Raw genomic sequence first — 21,965 nt, forward strand, 5'->3', positions numbered from 1 at the left:
GCAGGGCATGCCGAGGCATGCAGCCTCAAAGATGGAAAAAGAGGAAAGCAAGATGAACAAACAAGGACCCGGACAGCTGAGTGGTTAGAGGGCAGGGAGGGAAGCGAAAAGGATATGGGGCAAAATGAAGTGAAGAGTTTTACCCCATGGGAAGAGCTAATTAAGTGTTAAACTACTGTGTCAATACATGCGTCAGCTCATATCAGAGGCTTCAAAAGGAAGGGGAAGAGAACAGGGTCAGCACTCAATTCATATGTCACATTATATTATTCTGTAGAGTCACATGAAGGAAAAGGACGGGGTAAGCAGGTAGCAAAGGATGGACAGGGAATTTCCTATAAACATTTAGGTGGTTAAAGTGAAGAAAGGGGGAGCAACGATGAGGATGACAAGGAGAAGGTCGCAAAAAGAAAGGAAACAACCGAATCAGGCATCGAGGGGGAAAAAAATAAAATCAGGCCAAATAAGGAAGAGTTAAGTGAAAAGCCAGATAAAGGAAGAGGGGGGTGGGGTGATCATGGAAAAGAGAAGAAAGCAGACAAAATTGAGAGAGACAGATAACAAGGCAATAAACAGTCTGACGAATCAAGGCTAAAAATGTATGTAGGAAAGAGTGAACGAACAAAAGGCGTGACATGAGGTGGGGGTGGTGGGGTGGGGGGTGAGGAGAGCTGGATACATGTCAGCCAGAAGGAGATAATTGCTTTGTTGTTCCTCTTCATCTTTCTTTCTCTCACTCACTCCTCCGGCTCTTGCTCTCTGTGCCCAATCTTGTCTGGTGTCAGACCACCAGACTTGGTAACACTGACAGAGAGGAGGAAGACATGAGACAGCGAGAATAACAAGAAGACAGAGAAAGTACGATGAGAAGAAAGAAAAAAAATTGGGCTCCACCACTCCTTTATTCCCTCCATCACTCTTTTCCTCTCCCTCCTTACTCTCACGGGTACTAATAATTACTCGTTTCTGTGTCACCGGCTTGAACAAAGCACTCCCTTGTCTCGTTCACTTTCTTCCTGCATCTGTGGATGTGCACGCCTTTGCAGGCTTTAACCATAATTAGAAGCACAGGGATGGAACAAGCTCTCTTGGTATGTTAGAAGCCGGCCCACAAAGATAGAGTCGGCGCAAATACAGACAACACCACGGCCGTTTAATCAATCAATTTTCGTAGTAGTCCACGACGATCAGTCCGAGTTACACGAGATGCACTTTGTATTCATGAACATAATGTCTCGAGCACAGAGATTTTAGCCGAATATTATTTCATGTGTACCCACACCACATAGCTAAATACGGGTAAAAAATGAATAATGCAGTGAGTGGTAGCGAATCAGCATATCAAAGATGCATGCGTTTGTGAATGTGTCTGGGTCTTCCATGTATATTTTAGTGAATTTGCTTGCCTATTTCTGTCGCTCCCAGTGTAGCAAAAACAACTAGAGAGGTGATTCACAATCTCATAAGGGAGGAAGCAGTGGCGGGGTGGGAAAGAAGACAGAGGTGGTGGGCAACAGGAAGAGGAAAAGAAATATAGGATGAGTGCAAATGGTGAGGTGGGTAGTGAAAAGGAAAAGAGGCGGCAATAGGATGAGGGAGGAGCAGAGGTACCTAAAAAGGAGATGGCAGAGGAGATAGGGGTAGATGAGAGGGGAGGAAGAGTGACCTTGGATGCTCAATCATGGTACATGGTTATTGGTGTGGCTAATAGAGATATAGTGGAGTGACTGAAAAGGAAGAGAGGCTGGGAGATCAGGTAGAGCCTGGTGGAAAATACCAAAGGATTTGAGGCAAGCAGATGAGGTAAAAGATACAGGATTAGACCAGAGGAGGAGAGTGAACAGCACAAGTATAAGTGAAGTTGTAAAAGAGGTTGAACCAAAGATGACTGCATCACTGCAGATTTAGGCTAAGGAAAAAGAGGGATGGGTGATTACACCGCAATGAAAAGGGCATGGGATATGAAGAGATAAGGAGAGGCTGATCACCCAAACGGAGGAAATCTGGTCATGTAAGACTGATGGAGGAAAAAAATAAAATAAGTTGGACGCATTGACGGTGGAGGACTGATAAAGAGCTTTAAAGGAGTATATAGAGGGAAGAATGGAGGACAGACTGAATAAAAAGGGAGGAGTCTGAAAGGTAGGATTAGAAAAATGACTTGTGGATTCACTAAAGGTGTGCATGACTGTGTGAGGCATGGTCACAATGGAGGACCAAATCAAAGACTCATCCAGAAAGCTTAGTTATGTTAGGCTAATCCAGACAGATGCAAATATACTGGTCAAGAATATCATCTTATAAGATTTAGGCATTCTTATTCAGTATCCAGCAACACATGTAACTCTGAACCATTATGCACTAATATGAATCAAAGTAAGAAAAGAGATTTGGGTATTAGCCTGTGATAGATAGAAGCAGCAACTCACTGGAGTACATGAATCACTCCAATGATGGTCAAGTCGCTCTGTCTTGTGGGATCTATCAATTATATATAGACGCATAAAGGCTGTGGATGAACTGACACCACTGCGATAAATCTCGGGGGCTTTTATAAGCCTATACTATGACCAAGGCTTTTTATTCAGAAACAGAAGCATAGCGAGCGATGCCTCTTGTATATTTCATGTTGGAAATCTGATTGAGCACCCCCTGTCTTTACTACTGGACTTCACAGGAGCTATTCACAATTCTCTGGCTTGACTGATTGCACAAGAGGTTTTATTTTGAGCTTTCATCCCTGAGATATTTGGTTATAATCCTCGGTTTCACTTTCACTCTCTGGATGTCTTTTTGCTGTAGGAATATGAAAACTCCTTAATCAAAACCCCTCGTCTTTCTATGTCAGTGCTGGTTACTGCTCTGATGTTTAGGTTGTCCATTGTAGTTTATATCCATGAGTTCAGAGATCTCTGACACTTCTTTACAGTTCTGTGAGAAAGATTAAATTAGCTTCAGCATACACATTTCTTAGCGTATCAAAGTAGAGCTTTATTTTTGTAATTGTCATCTCTCAAGCTTATGCTGTGCTTATGATGTTGCTATGGAAAAATTTTGGCAATTTTTATGTCAATTCTCTGAAAATAAGACATGACTAATATTCTGGGAAATGAAGCTAGGAAAGTTGATTGGTCCCGAGTGCTTAGTGTGTGGATATCAGAAGAAGAGGTACTCTTAGTATAATTACTACACTGCCGAGTCAAATAATGAGCCTTTGCCATGGAAACATACACCTGGAACCCAAGTTGCTCCACCGCACAGCACGAGTTAACGGGCAAATTTGTAACTGTTAGAAGGGAATTTATAGCGACCTAATGACCGCCGGATGAGGACGACTTTAATGACGATGCCCCATGTGTCTACTCAGATTATCTGGGAACCTGGAGTGTCACACAGTACGTTATAATTTCTTGTTAAAATCATACCGAGCTTCTGCTGAAAATTAGAAGTTTGGAAGCATTTCAGTGCCAGTCCTTGCTATTCAAATCACCCCAGGCAATTTGCTAAAACGGTGCAACTGTTTGAAACATTGTTATTTGCAAAGAGAGAGGAAGAAAAAAAATATTTTCTTTTAAATTATACGAGTGCAAAAGTTTATATTCTGGACATTTGTAGAAACATTCGGTTTTGTTAACTTTCAAAGCCTCGAGGAGGTGGTGAAAATGATCAATATTCCTACTTGCCATAACCCAGATCCACTGCTCTGGCCTGTAGCTTGCCTCAAGAAGGCCCCTCTCATTTCCCAGCTAGCACTGCATTATTCAAGACAACTAATCCCATCTTTACACCAACATCGATATAAATATGGATGTGAGAATTGTCAATCGGATTGGTTTTATTTGAAAAACTTCATTATATAACAGGCGCCAATTACCCCCAATTTAAAACTGAAGAAAAACAAGACCAAACTGCTGCTGTCTCTGGGTCTCCATTTTGAAGGCATTACATACTGATTAAGGTTAGGGGACTTCTGCAGCAGCTCCCTGGATGTCTGAGTCATCCTAGATGGCATTTATAGGATGTAGCTCAGGTCTGAGGGGAGCTGAAATGGTTAGTAACGTAGGATACAAATAAGCCCTTTGATGTAGCGTGAAAACAAATGGAGAGAAAAAAAGGACTTGGACAGCGTGATGCAGAGGAAAAACAAAGGAACTACTGACAAAATACTCTGGTTAGCAAAACAAAACTACAATACATACTTGCCCACACAAGAGGTTTGGAAATGCAGAGGGCAGAGTCATACCCATCAGCGACACTTGAGGTGCGCTTCAGTCTCCCACACACACTTTACCCCTGGCATGTCACATACACAAACCCACTGACATGAAAACACACGTTTATTCCCTCATCCCATAAATACAAACATAGATCCAGGTGCAAACACAGAAAAATCACATGCAACTTATGTAACGCCTGTTCCCTCACCGTCTTTACCCCCCAATATCCCTCTATTGTTCACCTCTCGCCCATTTGTTATTTCTAACGGCTGCTCGAACACTTAAAATGAGGACACATTCAAAGCACTTCTCTCTTTATTATCCCACGCAAGCTCTTACTCATTACAGACACACAGGAAAACATCTGCACTCTAAAAGACCAAAGCCAGATTATATATGTCTTAATTTCATAAGATCTGCTGAAAAGCAAACGCATCAACTATATTTTCACTTTAATTCAGCAATTAAACCTAAAACGACCAAATGTGTGCGGTTTTGCTGTGATGTTTGCTTCCTGCAAAGATGCGAGTACATCCCCACATATGTAGACACGCTCCTGCTCTCCAAATGAGCAGACAGTTCTCTTTTCATGTTCCCTAGGTGCGCTCTCCATCAATAGCCTCATTTTCCCCTCACTCCCCTACTGCAGTATTTACTCCTGTGCAGTTTCTAGCCCTCCCTTTACGCCCCTTTCCTCCGCTTGTTTTCCCAATCTTCAACCATTTATTCCTTAAATTCACTAATCTTAAAGTCAGATTAGTGAGAATATCGAGGTCAGGTTTCAAATTACAGCAGACGCTATGCATTTCTGTGCATAGTCCATGTTTATGTAACTGACCTATGTTCTTTTTCCCTTTACTCCCTCTTTAGAATCTTACCGTCAACCAGCGATCGATTCCTGCTGAAGAACCTGGTTTCTGGTGTGGACTATAATCTGTGCGTGTTGGCCATTTTTGATGACACAATCACATCTTTAGCTGCAACAAAAGTTCTGGGCTGCACAACCTTCTCCACCAAGGATGTTTACCCTGCATGTCGCTCTCTGCAAGCCCACTTTCTGGGCGGGACACTCACCATACTGGTTGGCGGCGTTGTTGTGGTCACTTTACTTGTGTTTACTGTGGCACTCATGGTTCGCCACCGAGTTTGCAATCACGGGGACCATATAATGTGTCACAGCAGCAATACTGAGGCAGGAGGCGGGGCCTGCTGTCAGGGGAGTGTAGGAGGTGGGGACAAAGGAGGAAACGGTACCGGATGCTACCAATCCAATGGTTCTGGAGACATGATGATGGTGGTCCTGCCCAATGGTCTGCCTTCTAAGAGAGGAGGAGGAGAGAAGGACAATGAAAAGGAAAAAGAGGCCGATTCTGCCTCTTCTGTGCCTCCAAAACTGCCTCCTAAGCCCAGGCCGAAACCTAAAGTCAACCTGGAGCAGTTTCTTTCAGCTGGAGGCGTGGTTTCCACAACGACAGGGGCAGGAAGTGAGATGGCACTGGTGGTGAGACAGCGAAAGTTGGACAAGGCACCACCGTACACCTCAGAAAGTGACAGAACGCCCCTCTACTACTCCCCTTCTCCCCCCTCAACCCTTCCCCGTCAGGCGCGTCAGAGGGAGCGCCCAAGGCCCCGACTGGAGCGAGAGCTGACCAATCGTGCTAGTTTTTCTCTCGCGGCGCCCCTGAGAGACTCTGAGCTGTTGGACTGGAGAGTCACACCCAGAGGCAGGGACAAATGGAACTCCTCACAGGCTTATCAGAGCCCCGTTTCCCCTCTAAGCCCTGCCTGTGGAACAGTTAGCAAACGGAGGCACTCACTCGATATGGGCTCCTCGGTCGCGCTAGCGACTGATGCCGCAGCAAGTGTCGCCAGGCGCTATGGTGCTGTCAGTTATGCCAAGCGGCTAAGCGTCATCTGGACAAGGCGGAGCCAGTCGCTGCATGGAATGCTGGTGCAGTGCGCTTCGACAGCAAGCACAGCTTCGTCGACCACGAGCGACGAGGGCGAAAGCAGCGGCGGGTTTGGGGGTCACTGTGATTTCCAAAGGGGATATATTCATGCTTATAACGCCACCAATTCCAACTCTAACACTGGGATTACTCCCGGGAAAGCAAATAATGGAAAAGACAGGAGTAGGGAAAAAGGAAAGGATGGAAAGAGTGCTGAAGAACTGGAGGAAAGCGTCGTATAGGGGCACGGATTACAAAAAGTGGAGGGGGATAAAGGGTTCAGTATGAGGACAGTTTGAATGAGATGCTGATTTAAGAAGGCCAAAGAGGTGAGGAGGGATTACAAAAGCAAAACTGTTTTAGATGAAAAACTTTTCCAGTTCAGAGGAAGGGAGGAGAGCAAGTGACTCAAGTGTCACTTATGCAGCTTCTTGATTTGCCCTGTGAGGTGAGAGGAGAGAGTATACCAAGAAGTGAGGTCAGGATTTGTAAGAGGCTTTCCGAGGAACCTCGAAAGTGATGGCAGAGAAATGTGACCAAAAAATAAATTAATAAAAAAAAAAAATCTTTAAAAATTCAAGGTGACGGGGACAGAAAGTACAATCATTGCAGTGACAAAAAAAAGGAAAAAAAATATGTGAGAGGGACATGGGAGGATGTAAATTCAGGAAAAAATGAGGGAAAACGTCAGTAAGGAAACAGAAAATTGATTGAGAAAAAAGGTAACAGCAGAGAAGGAGATGTTGTGAACTGTGTGGATCACACTAACACAACCATTCAATTCTCCAGAGTCTCAGCTCCCACACCACCATGAGGATTTACACCGGACCAAGAACACCACCACTGTTAATACTGGAGAAATACTTGTGACAGAAATGCATCAGCGAAAAGGTCTGGATGACACAGCCCCACTCTGTTTTGGCTTTCACGCAGCCGGCCATTTTGAAGCTCTTTTCTGAATGTGACTTTTATGTGTCCTCTGTGTCTGGACAATGATTTTGGCTCGCTGTGCCTGCGGATTATGGGAGTATAAATACAGAGCTGGGTGCATTGGACATGATCAATCGATACAGGCTGGAAACAGCGAGGGGAGCGCAGACATTATTAAAAGAAAGACACTGGAATTACAATGGAGTTGATATGGATTACAAAATGGAGGAGACGGGAGTGCACAATGGAACGTGTAAGCGTGTGCATTTGTAAAAGACGAGATCGTATTGGATGTCAGATGATAATGGACCAAACAGATGAATAATGCTAATGGATGCGCAAGTGTGCACGCATCTATGGATCAGGGACAGGATGCATTTGTGTGCCTGTGTGTATATGAATGTTCGTGGGGTGGGGCGGGGGGGCGAGCCGGTGAACTAGACTCCATGTTTCGTGCTTTCTGGATATGCTGTAAAAAAAGAAAGGAAAAAAAAAAACACACTAAAATTTAAGGTGAGGTGTCCTTGAGCTCCACTGAGAGTGAAAGCAGAGTGAAATGTTTAAATACACCACAACCGGTACAACTTGTTATTTTCAGCAGTGTAGCATGGTGAGAAAGCGGAAACTGTTAAACGGGAATTAAAATTTCAAATTTATTTGTGTGACTTCAAACTCCTTTGTGCCACATGGTAAATCCAAATTGAATGTTCTCAGAAAGGAAGCAGTTTAAAAAAAAGTAAATGAATCAAACTGCTACAGAAGCCACTAAACGCTATAAAATCTGTTGGAAGACTCTTAAAAACTTCTATCAGAGAGAAACACACACGCAAACACATACATATATAGTATATAAATAAAATAATGTAACTTGTCGCACCATGTGTTTGTTTTTCAAAGTTTTCTGGGGAGTGATTCTAGGATCGAACGCAAACTATGAAAAGTGTGATTTTTTGTTTTAGACAAGAAATCTTCATGAGTAGGAAAGAACATGATTATGACTAGGCAGTTAAATAAACTACTACAACAACAACAACAAGAATAAGCGCACAGCACAAAACAAACTGGCAAGCACACACTCCAAAACAGACACACACACAGATGCCTATTAAACAAAGCCAATTCCAATAATAACAATCAGTGTTGTTTCCTTTCTGTTCTCATTTCATTTTGCCAAAGTCAATATTGTTCTCTTGACTTGATATAAATAATAAAATTTACATGTATGGAACTGAGACTGAGTCATTAACGCGTGGCCATGTGTCATGTTTGTGCGCTTGACTACTTAAGTACATTGTGTATGCGTGGGAGAAAAAAAAAAGAAAAAAAAAAGCACTGCATGTGAATTTTGATCGTGTGTATTTTGGTGCATCTCCAATAGCAGATTTCAGTGTTATATTTAAATCTATTGCAAAATTAGATTGGATATAGTTTAATTTTTTTAAAAAGTGCCAATGCTGCTTTGGTTTAGTTTGCACTTGGACAGAATTGTGAAGATGAGTCAGTCCTCATGAAAATGTTTTGAGCTCCAGGCAAACTTCTGAGTCAAAGAAGCTGCAGCGCACGCACATCTGTGGGGCGAAAATGAAGCTGTTTACTTGTCAGTCAGTGAAGCTGATTATGAGGTAACGGTGAAGTAATTCTTATGGTAATTAAAAACATTTCATACAGTAAAGAAAAAAAAACATGAGGAAAACAAAAAGAAGCAAACTGGTTGGAGAAGGGAGATCAATAGGCTCAGGAACAGAGAAATGGGTTTAGAAGGAAAAAAGGTGCGAGTAAACAAGATTTCAAAGGACATATTGGATATGACACAGAATGGGAAAGAGCGCTGATGTGACAACAGAGACAGAACGGGAACTAAAAGCCGTCAGGCTAATGGATCCTGAAACCGATGCTCTGTTATTATCAACAATATTAGCTGGTTTCAGACAGTCTCTGTATTTCAATATAAGACATTACAAGACCCTTTCAATGCTATCTGCAGCTGAGATTAACACTCACTTGGAAACAAAGCGAGATGCGAGCTGGCAGCAATCTGCATCCGAGCAGAACTAATTAAACTTTTAAACATACGAGAAGAAGAAAAGTGTCAAACATGAACTATCAAACCAAAACATCATTTCTGTTAATTATTTACATCTTTCAGGTCATAGTGGAAAAAGCTGAAGCGGAGGTAGACCAGATCTAGTTGTCTCTGCACTTTTCTGAGGTTTTCTGAGGTTAGATGGGGAAAAACTATCCCACCAGCACAATCTGAGTTTCTCGTACTTATTTCACTTTGTTGCTGAGAAAACACTTCAGCAGTGTGATGAATGGAACAGTGGGCTGAATTTGGTGCATCACTAAACATCGACAATAAGATAGCATCAACAGTGGCAATGTTGTATCGCAGCAATAATACAGTAGCTAAATGTTATTGTGATGAAGGGCATTAAGACTTGAAGATTTCTGTGTGTCCCTAGCAAAAAAAATAAAGAAAAAAAAAATGAGGGAAAGGAAAAACAAACATGAACCATTAGTGAGATTGTGATTCATTGCATCCCTAGCTGAAATGAACTGATTCCTGCACAGGGCTGCACAACTGTTTATTTTACTTCGGTTTAATATTTACTCCAATTAGTCTTTCAGCCCACCTGAGAATAAAGTCTTACATTTCATTATTATTATTATTATTTTAAATTCCTGTCTCCACTTTCTGTTGAGTCCTATGCAGATGCTGCCAAAATGAAGATAGATATGGAGGGAGGGGTGCGGCTGAGAGACTACTGAAACACCTGGAGACAGACTATGATAAGGAAAAGTGAAGGAAATTGAGATAGAAGTCGAGGACGGAGATGATCAGTGTGTTTGGCTTTCACTGTGTGCCTCTCAGTGTCCACAGTATGCCCATAAGTAAGACACTTTTTTATATCTGTTTAAGGAAGAGATCAAAATCAAACAGTGTGATAAGTCTGTGTGTATGTGTTATTTTTGTAATGCAAATTGTCTTTTCATTTTAACCATAAAGTTTTGGGGGTTTTTTTCCTCTTGTGCTTTGAGCATCAGACACCAGGTAATGCTAGAGTGGTAGACTGCGTTCGAATTTGAGACCATCAACAGTGACGGGGGAGTAAAACAGGGTGTGCTGGAAAGTGTGTGCGCACCTGCGTGTCTCTGCACATGAGGCTGGAGGGCAATTTGATTTAAAACTCATAAGAGTCTTCCTTTTAATGTGGCCAGAGTCTTTGCTACAGTCACCTTTAAAAACTGCGTGTCTGCCTGTATGTACATGGGTGCACTTAAGTGTGACAGGCAAGATCAACAATGCAGCACAACTCTCCCCCTGTTTTTTTTGCCGATGGCAAAAACCTGGCCCAATTTCACACAATTAAAAAAAAATGCTGAGTAACATTCAAACATTCACAGCCACAGACAAAATTACCTTTCAGCAAACAAACGCGTGTTTGTGCACTGCGAGATAACCTTCTGGCATCGTTTGTATGTTTCTTTGTGCACGTCTTATTGGTGCATCCTGAAAGGTCGCGTCTGCCAGCAGCCAAACTTCCTCTGACATTTGCAGTTATGATAAAGGTATGATGCATTTCCCTGCAGTGTGCTGACTAACTGCTTACTCAGGATGCTTTAAGAGTCAGTAGCTAACGTGCTAGATACCAGTTGGACCAGTTATAGAACATACTGAAGTGTACCTTGACAGAAAAGGAGCAGACAAGACATCTGTCTAATGGACAAACATCCCATGAACATCTGAGAAAAAGTTATTACAAACCCTAACACTCCATGAGCGCTATGCAGCTGTCTCTCCAGCCTGAAATTATGACAAATGACTACACAAAGCTATTGAAAATGAGGTTCTGAAGTACAAATATGAAGAAGAAAATGCACATAGGAAACACCTCTCAGATACTGCGCTTTACCTACGTGTATAACAGATTTTTAAATCACCGTTTAGTGAATGCAGTACGGAGCAGCAGCAGAAATCACACAGGGCTTCACACCTAATTAGTCACTTTTACTGCAAGTGTCAACAGGATACAGTGGATATAAGTGTGAGATTGAGAGTTTAATTTACAGGGATAAGTAACGTCCAAAAGGAAAGCATTGTTTCTCTTAAGCTCACTTGGTAGAATAATCATTTTAACTTTGCTCACAAAGAAATGAAGTCCATCAAAGAAATCTAGAAAAACACATTACATAAAAGTTATAAACTGATTTGCATGTCACTGAATGAGCTAGTATTTGATCACCTTTAAGCCAGCTGAAATTCTGCCTCCCACAGATTAACTGTGAGCCCATGTGGCACACATTACAATCAAAAATCTGATCACTCAAATACAGACGCTCCTGATCTCAACTTGATTTGTGTATAAAACACACCTGTCCACAGAATCAGTGCACCACCATGGGCAAGACCCAAAGAACTGTGAAAGGATATCAGGGACAACATTGCACTGTCTGGGCTAAAAGACCATCAGCGATAAGCTTTGACGAGAAGGCGACAACTGCATGATTAGTTGGAAATTTGAAGAAATAGAAAATTACCATCAATTGCCCTCAGTCTGGAGCTCCATGCCAGATCTTGCCTCATGGAGTGAGGATGATCATCATCTGAATGATTCAGAGAAGGCTTGGGAGAAAAGTGTGGATCAGACGAAACCAATATCAAACTCCCTGGCATCAACATGACTTGGGGACTTGAGCAGCCAATGAACGGGACTGTGTGCCGCAAGGGTTGTGGATGAGCCTTTCAGCATGACAGTGAGCCAAAACATACAGCAACAAAGGAGCGGCTGATGAAGAAGCACATTAACGTCATGGAGTAACCCCTCAGTCGTGTAGAAAAGCTGCGAAGGGAGCTGAAGGGCTAAAGGATTTAGAGAGCTTCTGTAAAGAGCAGAGAGCCTAAATCCCACCTGAGATGTACGGAAACCTGGTGACCAACTACAAGGAAGATGTTACGGCCGGGCTTGCAAACAGGGGTTTCTCTACAGAGTTATTTTTTGCTTGAGGATAGATATTTCAATCAATGTTATGCATCTCTTTCAAGTCATCTTTTAAATCTTTTATAAAACTCACTGGGTTTCCAGGATCTACAGTTGATATTTTGTCTCTCCCCATTAAGATGAAACTGCTACATAAATTAGAGACTGTTCATCACTTTGTAAGTGAGCAAATGTACAAATTCAGCAGGGGATCAAATGATTTCCCCCACTGAAACTATTTAAGCAAAGTTGATTTAACTAAATTTTTGTTCTACAAACAGACTGACGATGGTTCTTTCACCACACCTGCATATCATATTATTGTGAGTAGACTTTAACCATGCCACAAATTTGTAAAAACATGGCTAAAAACACCTTTCCAGTAAACCTAAAATTCTCATCTGTGTGAAAAAAAATGTAATTTTACCATTTTAAGCTGCACTATTCATTGATTCTTCAAATTAAAACGCTATCCTGAGCCTTCAACATATAGATTTCAAGAAACCAGCCAGACACTAATCACCGTTTCTGTCTAGTATTTAATTATTTTCCAATCACGGTTAACAAGGCTAAGGGGAAATGCAGTCTGAATGATAAATACAGGTTGTCGGGACAGCTAATGACAAAGGTTGATGAATGTTCATGTAAATATTACCTTACAGTCATATCTAAAGGAACCTTGACAATATTTATGCACCGATTTAAAGTATTAACAGTCTTACCCTTGCATTTACTGCAATCACCATATCATTAGCAAGTCTCGAATTCACAATTTTATTTCATTTCCCAACACTCCACCAAGCAATCAAAGAAAAAGAAAAAAGGTTGGACAAGATCATCTGGGCCCGTAGAGTCAAGACTGAAGAACTGAGGTAGATAAAGGTTGAAGACATTGTTGCAGAAAAGAAAGATACAGATCAAGGGAGAGAGCGTAGAGGAGACCTCCTGTATTGTAGCAAATCAGGAGGAGAAGGATTTATTGACCTTGCATCACACAGGGAATCAGATTTCATTCTTAGTCCCTTATTTAGACACTTACAGATAGCTAAGCATCCGAATAGAATAAAAGTGTTACCCAAATGTAAGAGCTGACAGGCAATGTGCAAAACATCGATAATGAGGCAAACATATGGCGTGTTTAATTCCATCAAGTTAGCAGTTTATGCTACACAGAACAACTTTAAAGAGCAGGCGTGGAGAAAGAAGGCAACAGTAGGAAAGAGGAGTGGAGCCAATGCTGGAAGTAGAGAGGCGCTAAAATGATATAAGACCGAGCCTCCTGCATGGCGTTACCTTCATGCATCATTTCCTCTCTTCTTTCTCTCACTACCTTCCTCTCACACTCTCCACAATCTTTAATTTAGCCTTCTATCTAATTTACTCTCCTTCACCTTCACTGACTTCTCATTCAATCCTTTGTTCACTGCATTCACTCGTAATCTCCACTTCTCTCTGACCTCCCTGCTCTCTTCTACGCCATTGCTTGGCTCTTCTATTGTTTTGCCAGTTCACTTTAGCAATCTTTCACTCATTTTAATATGTTCTCCTCACTGTAAGACAATATTCTCTGCCTCATTCTCAGCCCTCCTACTGAGTGTTTGAGTCTTACTTGAATATGCCTTTTATTGGTCCTCAGTTTTTATTGCTATAGCAGTACTGCACTGCTAAAACAATAGTCGGCTCCATTCACTTTTTATCTCACCTAAATATATTGTGGCATTTCATGTTTGCCCCTCTGTCCTTGTCTCTCAGTTTTCCCTTTATGGTTAATTTTCTGCATCATTTCCCACATTTGCCTGCATTTCTCAATATCCCCTTTATTCATTCTTTAAAAAAGAAAAAACATTTAAAGAAAAGCTTCTTTGCTTGGACAGTAATAGGTTACTTTAGTACGGCAACATACAGCAAAAGAAAACTGGGTATAAAGAGTTGAGGACGTTTCAAGGTTAAATTAAAAACTAAACCCTAAATGTGGAATTTTCCCTGAATTACGGCACAATTGGAGTTTCAAAAACTCTAAAAAGCAGAAAAGAAAATTAACCCAGAAATCAGCGCGGTACTTTAGTAGCTTAGTCAAATATTACACACGCTCTCATTTAGCTGCTTCGCCCTTGCAAATTTTGTCGTCGTTCAGTTTGCCACAGTCGCCATGAATTTTAACTTGTAATTTGCACAAAGCTCTAAAGACTGCAGAGCCGCTTAACACCATATTGTCTGTGTACAACACTAGTCGACAATATTTTAGAAGCTGTCTGCTTTGAAGTTGTAACATACAACAACAATATAACAGTTAAAACAGCTCTTGGATCACTTCCCCCCCTCCCCCCAATACATTAAAAAAAGTTTTACACAAAGAAAATCCCAGATTAAATGTTTTTAACAAGTTTAAACAACAACTTTTGCAGCATTTCCTGCTACTGGGATCATCAAATTTTAAATTTGACAATTGTGTTGCATACGAGCATACAATTGGATGAATAGTTTAGGAAGAGCGGTCATATTTAAAATTAGCATCCAACCCAGTTTAAACCATTTTTACCAAAACTTCAAGGTTCAAGAGTATTCAGGTCATTTCTGGTTTCAGTGAAGAAACTCACTCTTAGAAATGCCCAAACAGCATATCAGATAACAATTTCACACAATATTTTGAATTTCAGATATTACAACTTAGTAATTTCACCAAATTTTAAAGTTTATTTTGGCTGTAGGTTAGTATAATAGGAAACAGTGATTTAAATCTATACTGTATTGATAAAGATTAAAATGAGAAAACTGGGACACCTACTAAGTTTTCATTTTTGGTAATTGATTTCTTATCTAAATCAAGTAAGATTCTTTTTTTTCCCCCTTAAATTTTACTCGTTGCATCTTGCCAGCCTCGCCCTCTTTCCCCTCTCACCCCCTTTCTTGGTCACTTACAGTCAGTCTCAAACTTGCCATTTACTCAGTTTGTCCCTTTTTTCCCACTTTCATCAGAGCAGTGCTTGCTGTTGCAGCCATTTCTTCTCACTTCCATCCTTCTTTCAACTCTGCACCTTCCTGTTTGATTGACCGCTGCTGCAACTGGAGGAGAATGCCATTTCACTGGTACCTTAAAAATAGGAGTAGGTTTTATTCTCTACATCTCCACAACGTCTTCTCTGTTTACCACTACACCTCTTCACTGATGCTTCTCAACTTCTCTGCATTTCCTTTCAGTATGCTTTTATTTCTGAAAAATCTTCTCATACGTCGTCCCTGATGTGACATTCCTCCGTTTCCTTGCTTCACCACAGAAACTCAGCTCATCATTACCTCTCAACATGCCACCCACTGCCCATCTCTTCACCACTTTTCCCCAGAACAAAGAATGAAAGGGGAGCTTCCTGCCCTCTCTTCATCATTTTTCCCCACTGTTCACTCTCTTTTGTCCTCCATATGGCGATGCCACCACCTACTCTTCTGACACATCAGGTTTCCTTCATACTCATGATCAGAAAGATGCAGTAAAATCTTTTAACTCATCTTGGGACCTTCTGTAGTTTCTTTTCTGTGATGTTGACAGTAGGATTTCTTTGTGTCTGAGAGCCAATATAAGACAGATTCTGTGGAAAGTTTTAGGTTTCTTTAGCCCTTATCTAGAAACCAAGAAACTTTGTTAGACCAATAAAAAGGACTAGGAAAGATTTGAAAGAAAAACCAAGTCATCTGGGAAATGGTCACAGGGCCTGATGGTAATGCAACATTTCTATCTGTGGCAACATTCCTAGAATAAATGCTGCACTGATGCTAATGAAAACCAAACATTTGCTTGTAAGCATTCAACAAGAGTTGGAATGGAAATATGTGCATGTTTGCACCAATGAAAATGCATCCACAAAAAATTGTTTTTGTATTTTTTTAACAGTGCATAAATAGGTGGGGCTGGTAGATAAAAAGATACATGTGACAGGCCGAGTTTCTCTCAGAGGCAACAACTTTTACTTCCACTGTTCTCGGCTGCCACGTTCTGCTTGTAACCAAATCAGTCACTCACAGAATAAACTATAATAAACTGACCGACCTGATTGAAGAACATTGTTTGTCTTATACCCTCAAACACTGACTTGCAACTTTAGCACCTAAACTGCTGAAAGTGTGCTCAAAGTGTCCTTTGACTTTGCATCTTAGCAACCAGTAAGTAATTTAACCTTGCCCCTTATCTACCCATGCCTAAAGGCCCAATGCTGCAGGACATGATTATTTTAAGATACTGAAAGTGTTTTACAGAGCTTGGTGCACTGTCTACTGAAATCTTAGTTCCATCTGGAAGGAAATAAACAGAAAAAAATTTATAGATGGAAAAAAATGAAGGGAGTATGGCAGAAGTTTTTACATCTATGAAGTAGACTTCTGTAATCTAGACTGTAAAACACAATGTACAAGCAGACACTCAGTATAAGCTTGACCAGAAAAATGCAGATACATGGTTGTTGCATTTTGTCATTTTTTTGCATCTTAAGCCACAGCTTAGCTTGTGGTTGTTTAGGATCAAAGTGCTGTCAGACATCTGCAGCAGTGAGACTGGAAGGCAAACAGCGAAGCTTTAACAATATCCCCAAATGCTTGCGAGCAACAGTGCAGAGGACACTGCAGAAAGTGTATTATTTCCATGGAAAATGCAGTTTAACTGCATACAGAGATGTCAGACCTAGACACATTGCTCTGCTGCGCTCATTCTGAGACGGGGGAATAAGAAAAAAAAAAAATGTGAGGAAGTCTTGGGACATGAAGTGTCTTTCAGACGATGAGAAAGAAAAAGTCTCCAATCATTATACAAAATTGCCATATATTGGATGAAGCATTTGAAAAACACAGAATCACAAAATCTATTTCAAAAAGAAAGAACAAAGCACTAACACCACAGAGAGAGAAAACAAATGTGCAGCCCTTCCTCCACTTGAAAATATGCACTGGAGCATTTGATCATCAAACACATTTATTTGCTCCAGTAAAAGAGCTACCTATTTAAAAAAGATTAAGAAGGCATTGATCACCATTTGAGTGGACTCTGAGATATTAAAAAAAATTTCTCCGATCAGTGGTTTTATTTGAGAGAAAATGGCACCAGCCTCCAGCTATAATTTGTCAATGATGACTCAGCTCGTGTCTGTGGGCAAAGAAATAATGAATCATGAAGTCATTTTGCAGTGGTCTCATGCGTTCTTAGTTATTATGCACAGGCTGGATTGAATGTCATAAAGACAGCAGCACAATTTAAAGCATAAAAGGTTTAGGTCAGTCACCTACATGAACACCAACTGATTATTCTGTAAAACCAATGCAAAGTTCAACAAAGGGTGAGCTTTAATCAGCGTTCTATTGTGGGCAATTGTTCAGACAAGATATGAATAATTAAATATTTATGCAGTGACTGAAAACAGATGTTAGAGCTTCCTCCAATGTGTGGAACAGGTAACGACTCTATCCAGACATACCTTGTGCTGCCTGCAGTGAAAGATGCTCACCATTTTCTTATTGATCACATTTTTAACTTTAATACAAAAAAAGTGGATGTTTACCTAAATCGTCCTAAAGAATTAAGGACTCATTCTGTTTCTATTTTTTGTTAAATGTGTAGCCCATAGGGGAACTCAAGAGTTTGTGACGAGGTTTCACCTCTCATCCAAAGATTTTTCTCAGCTATAAAAACAACCGATGGAGAGACCTAGTATTTAACCTTTAGGGGGGGGGGGGGGGGGGTTTCCCCAGCAGATGGTCCTGAGCACTGTTAACTCGCTTTTAAGTGAGAGTTGCTACAAGTCAACATATTAAAAAGGTGCGGGTCACTAGAGTCACCAATAATGACAGATGACTGAGAACAGGCAAAGAACCATAAGGGAACAAGAACGTTACGATAGCCATGTTTGTGCTCAAACACAAAGCTTCCAGATTAATCCGTTGCCTCCCTCTGCTTTGCCTCCATTGATCAATTCTCAGAAAGAAACAGAATAAGATTTAACCCTAACATGCTCATGGCCTGATGACTTCTCCTAGTTATGCCATGATTACTGCACAATGCAGAAATTGAGACTGCTGCGCACTAAACATCTTCAGGGAGTTTATTTCTTTACAAGGCAATAACAAGTTCCACACTTGTGCTTCAGTTTCAAAACCTTGAAAGCACTGTTATACGCCTACAAAGCCGATGACCCCGTCCTTTCTGCTGGTTTTGAATTCTGGCAGCAAGTCTTACTTAACATAATGGACTCTTACGGCCACACTTACGACTCTGTTGCTTTCATACTCTGCAAGAGCATACACACTTTCAGGGAACTGTACATGAATACGCAAAATTAAGCTATGATATTTACATAATTGTAAACAAATAAAAATGTGCAATATGCAAACAACATGACCTCAGCCACACATGCAAGTCAACCAAGCTCACCACTACCCTGCACACCCACTTGCAAACCTGCATATTAAAAAACAAAAAACATAAAAACATAGTTACAAGCAAATCTTGGTGGCAAAAAACACAGTACCTTTAATAACAAAGGAAAAAGAAACAAGGAAGTGAAAAACAGATATGCCAAGGTAAATAAAAAGGGAAAGAAATTTTTAAAGCATGAGAATAAGAGAACAGCAGGGTTACAAAGCTTTTATCCACATCTACACAGTCACAACACCGTATAGTCTATTTTAAAAAAGAGAAGAAGAAAAGAAAAAGACTTAAACTAAACTAACACTGGCCTTTGAAACAAGTATCACTGCTTGACATTTCTTTACACAGTCCACCACTATTCTGGGACACTTAAAAGTCCTGCTGGAACAAAATATTCACTTTAAAAGCCTCATATATATACAGCAGAAAAACAGAAGGAAATTTTACCCGTACCTACAGCATCCCAGCTCCCTTACACATTACAGTGCTGCTTGGGTCTGTTCTGCCTCACACTTGTTTGGTGTGGCGGCTCATAACTTTGAAATACGGCTACTACTTCTCCTTTCCTCATCCTAATCCTGGCTGCTCTCTTTAGCAGTCACCACAGTGGATCGTCTGCTTCCATCTAACCCAGGGGTAGGGAACTCCAAGCCTTGAGAGCCGGTGTCCTACAGGTTTTAGATGTGTCCTTGATCCAACACAGCTGATAAATGGCTAAATTACCTCCTCAACATGCCTTGAAGTTCTCAAGAGGCCTGGTAATGAACTAATCATTTGATTCATGTGTGTTGACCCAGGGTGAGATCTAAAACCTGCAGGACACCGGCTCTCGAGGCCTGGAGTTCCCTACTCCTGATCTAACCCTACTACCAGCATCCTCTTCTGTCACAACAATCACCTGCATGGCCTCCTTCTCAGGTCCTTTCCTCCTGCCTGGCAGCTCAATCCTCAGCATCTTTTGTCCAATATATCCACTATGCTTCCCTCTGCACATGTGCAAACCATCTCAGCCTTGCCTCCACACTGCCCAACCTGAGCCGTCCCTCTGATCTACTCTTTTCTAATCTTGTCCATCCTCCTCACTCCCAATGAAACTTAACATCTCCACCTTTGCCTGCTGTCTTTTTGTCAGAGCCACCATCTCCAAACCACACAGGTCAATGCCATCTTGTAAACCTTTCTTTTCACACTTGCTGCTATCCTCATGTGACAAATCACCACTGACACTCATCTCCACCCTGCCTGTACTCACTTCTTCACCTCTTTTGTGCACTTTCTATTTCTTTGAAAGGTTGACCTCAGGTATGGGAACTCATCCACCTTCACTACATCTCCTTGCATCTCCGCTGTTACGCCCATCTCCCTCTCATTCACACACACATTCTGTTTTGCTTTTACTGACTTTCATTCCTCTCCTCTCCACATCATACCTCCGCCTCTCCAGGGTCTCTTCCACCTGCTCTCACTACAAATCACAATGTAGTCTTAAAGCATCCTCGTCCACAGGCGCCGGTTTAGCTCAGAGCCCGGGTTTGGGTTCGAGCCTGCGACCCTTTGCCACATGTGATCCCCCTTCTCTCTGTCCTCGCTTCCCTGTCCTTTCTTCTTTGCGGCTATCAAATAAAGCTGAAAAAGGCCAAAAACATTATTTAAAAAAAAAAAAAAAAAAAAAAAAAAAAAACCATCCTCGTCCACATCATCCTCATACACTATCACAGTTCCTCTTGTGGCATCGCATTATAAACTTTATCTAGATCAGAGGTCTCAAACTTATATGAGCTGTCATCTCATGTGAGGGCCACTTTAGTGTTCAAGTAGTACCAAAAAAAAAAAACCAAAAAAAAAAAAAAAACAACCACCAAACAAAACACCGACAAATATTTCCAAAAATGTAGTGTTTTTTTTTTTTTTTTAAAAATTTCAAATATTGTTTAACAAGACAAAACTGCAAACATGAACGCACATTTCCCCCCTCACTTTTAACTGAATCCTTTCATTGGACTACCAAATAAACAAATTGGTACTTTATCTGGCCAGACATGTGGCAGCACTTCTGCTATAATTTTGTTTGTATTAAACAAAATAAAGATGCAGACATAAGTGTACACATTAGTTTTTCACTGCTAGGGAAAATTATTTTCTTTACAAATATTTCTGACTGAACTAACACAGCCAATCCTCAACATGTTTGCCTTCATATCAAATCATTTTTTGCTTTTTAAAAACCTTATTTTAAAATTGCACTCAACAAACAAATCCTGCCTAACAAAAAAGTAACTTCAAGTGCCAAATTGCATTATATTTCTTCACATCAATATTCGGGCTGCAAGTAGGGTTGACATGGGCCACAAGTGGCCTTCAGGCAATGAATTTGAGACCCCTAATCTACATCCACAAAGACAGAGAAGCTCAGAAGTTGCAAACTTCTCCATCAACACCCTAAAAGCAAACATGAGTAACATGCTCTTTAACCTCTCTTCCTAATCCAACGTAAGAAAACATTACTACAGATGCAATAAACAAATAACTGCTACAGTGTCAGTAAATCGGTGATTTCATAATGCCAATATTGAGATGCATTTTGAATGCTGTCAGGTGAAAATTCTTTAACAATGCAGTGCAGTGATAATTTAAGCTTTTTGGTGCACTCTAGACTCGGTTAATTTTAGTTTGGATGGCATGTTCACATTACAAATTACCCTCAGCTGTCAGATTGAGTGAACACAGTTAAAAGTGATGCAGCTGGCCTGCAGTAAATCCAACATTCGTGAACGTTTTAATGCTCAGCCTTTGCACAGTTCAGACAGAAATATAAGACGTGGTAGAGGAAGTGAAGGAACAGAGCACAAGACATGAAAAGGCAGGTGAGAGAAAAATGATCATGACTGAAAAACAAAAAGTGCAGCCTGCACTTAACACTCATCTCTAAGCCTACTTATTGCAACCCCCTACCAGCCATACCTTATTGCTATCCTGAATTGAAAGCATTTGTTTTCTCAGCAGCAGCCCTGAGCATTAAGCTTAAACTCATTGTCTACTCAAAATGAAACAAATCTCCGCATTCTCTCACAAGAACACACCAAGCCCTGCACACATGTGAAAACAAAGACACAGAAACACACTTATTACTTAAACCTTCGAGAAGGAAAAGCCTGTATTCTTAACACTCCCTCCTGGCTCCTCTATCGATCTGAAAGCCTATTCATGCATCCTTCCTTTTATCCTTCCTCAGCCCCTCCCTCATTCCCATTTTTCCAATAAAATGAGCTGTATTACAGAATGAAATCCGAAGTGCCAATCCCAAATCATCACAGAGAAAACACCGATAAGAAAATGCCATTTTCCTTCAAGGGGGAGAGTGGCATATCCTAAATATCTTCATTTCCTATCAGAACTTCACCAACCAGGCTTATCTTATTTTGAACTGTCATCAAATGGCTGAACACAGCAAACAGTTATTCTACTTTTTAATGTTTGTTGTGAG

At 40.9% G+C, this 21,965-nt stretch overlaps 2 protein-coding genes across 2 annotated transcripts in view; one reads left to right on the forward strand and one right to left on the reverse strand.

Annotated features, from left to right (window-relative positions):
- Positions 1 to 7,502, forward strand: part of LOC134624934 (leucine-rich repeat and fibronectin type-III domain-containing protein 4) — a 37,028-nt gene extending 29,526 nt beyond the window's left edge. The window contains exon 8 of the mRNA XM_063470142.1: positions 5,088 to 7,502. Within this exon, the coding sequence (XP_063326212.1) occupies positions 5,088 to 6,408 (1,321 nt within the window). The 3' untranslated portion in view covers positions 6,409 to 7,502. The remainder of the gene's footprint in view (positions 1 to 5,087) is intronic.
- The window catches only part of pcxb (pyruvate carboxylase b), a 293,413-nt gene that overhangs the window by 107,299 nt on the left and 164,149 nt on the right, over positions 1 to 21,965 (reverse strand). The gene's annotated exons all lie outside the window — the stretch shown is intronic.

This window comes from Pelmatolapia mariae, linkage group LG3_W (assembly GCF_036321145.2).
Source record: "Pelmatolapia mariae isolate MD_Pm_ZW linkage group LG3_W, Pm_UMD_F_2, whole genome shotgun sequence".
Lineage (NCBI taxonomy): Eukaryota > Metazoa > Chordata > Actinopteri > Cichliformes > Cichlidae > Pelmatolapia > Pelmatolapia mariae.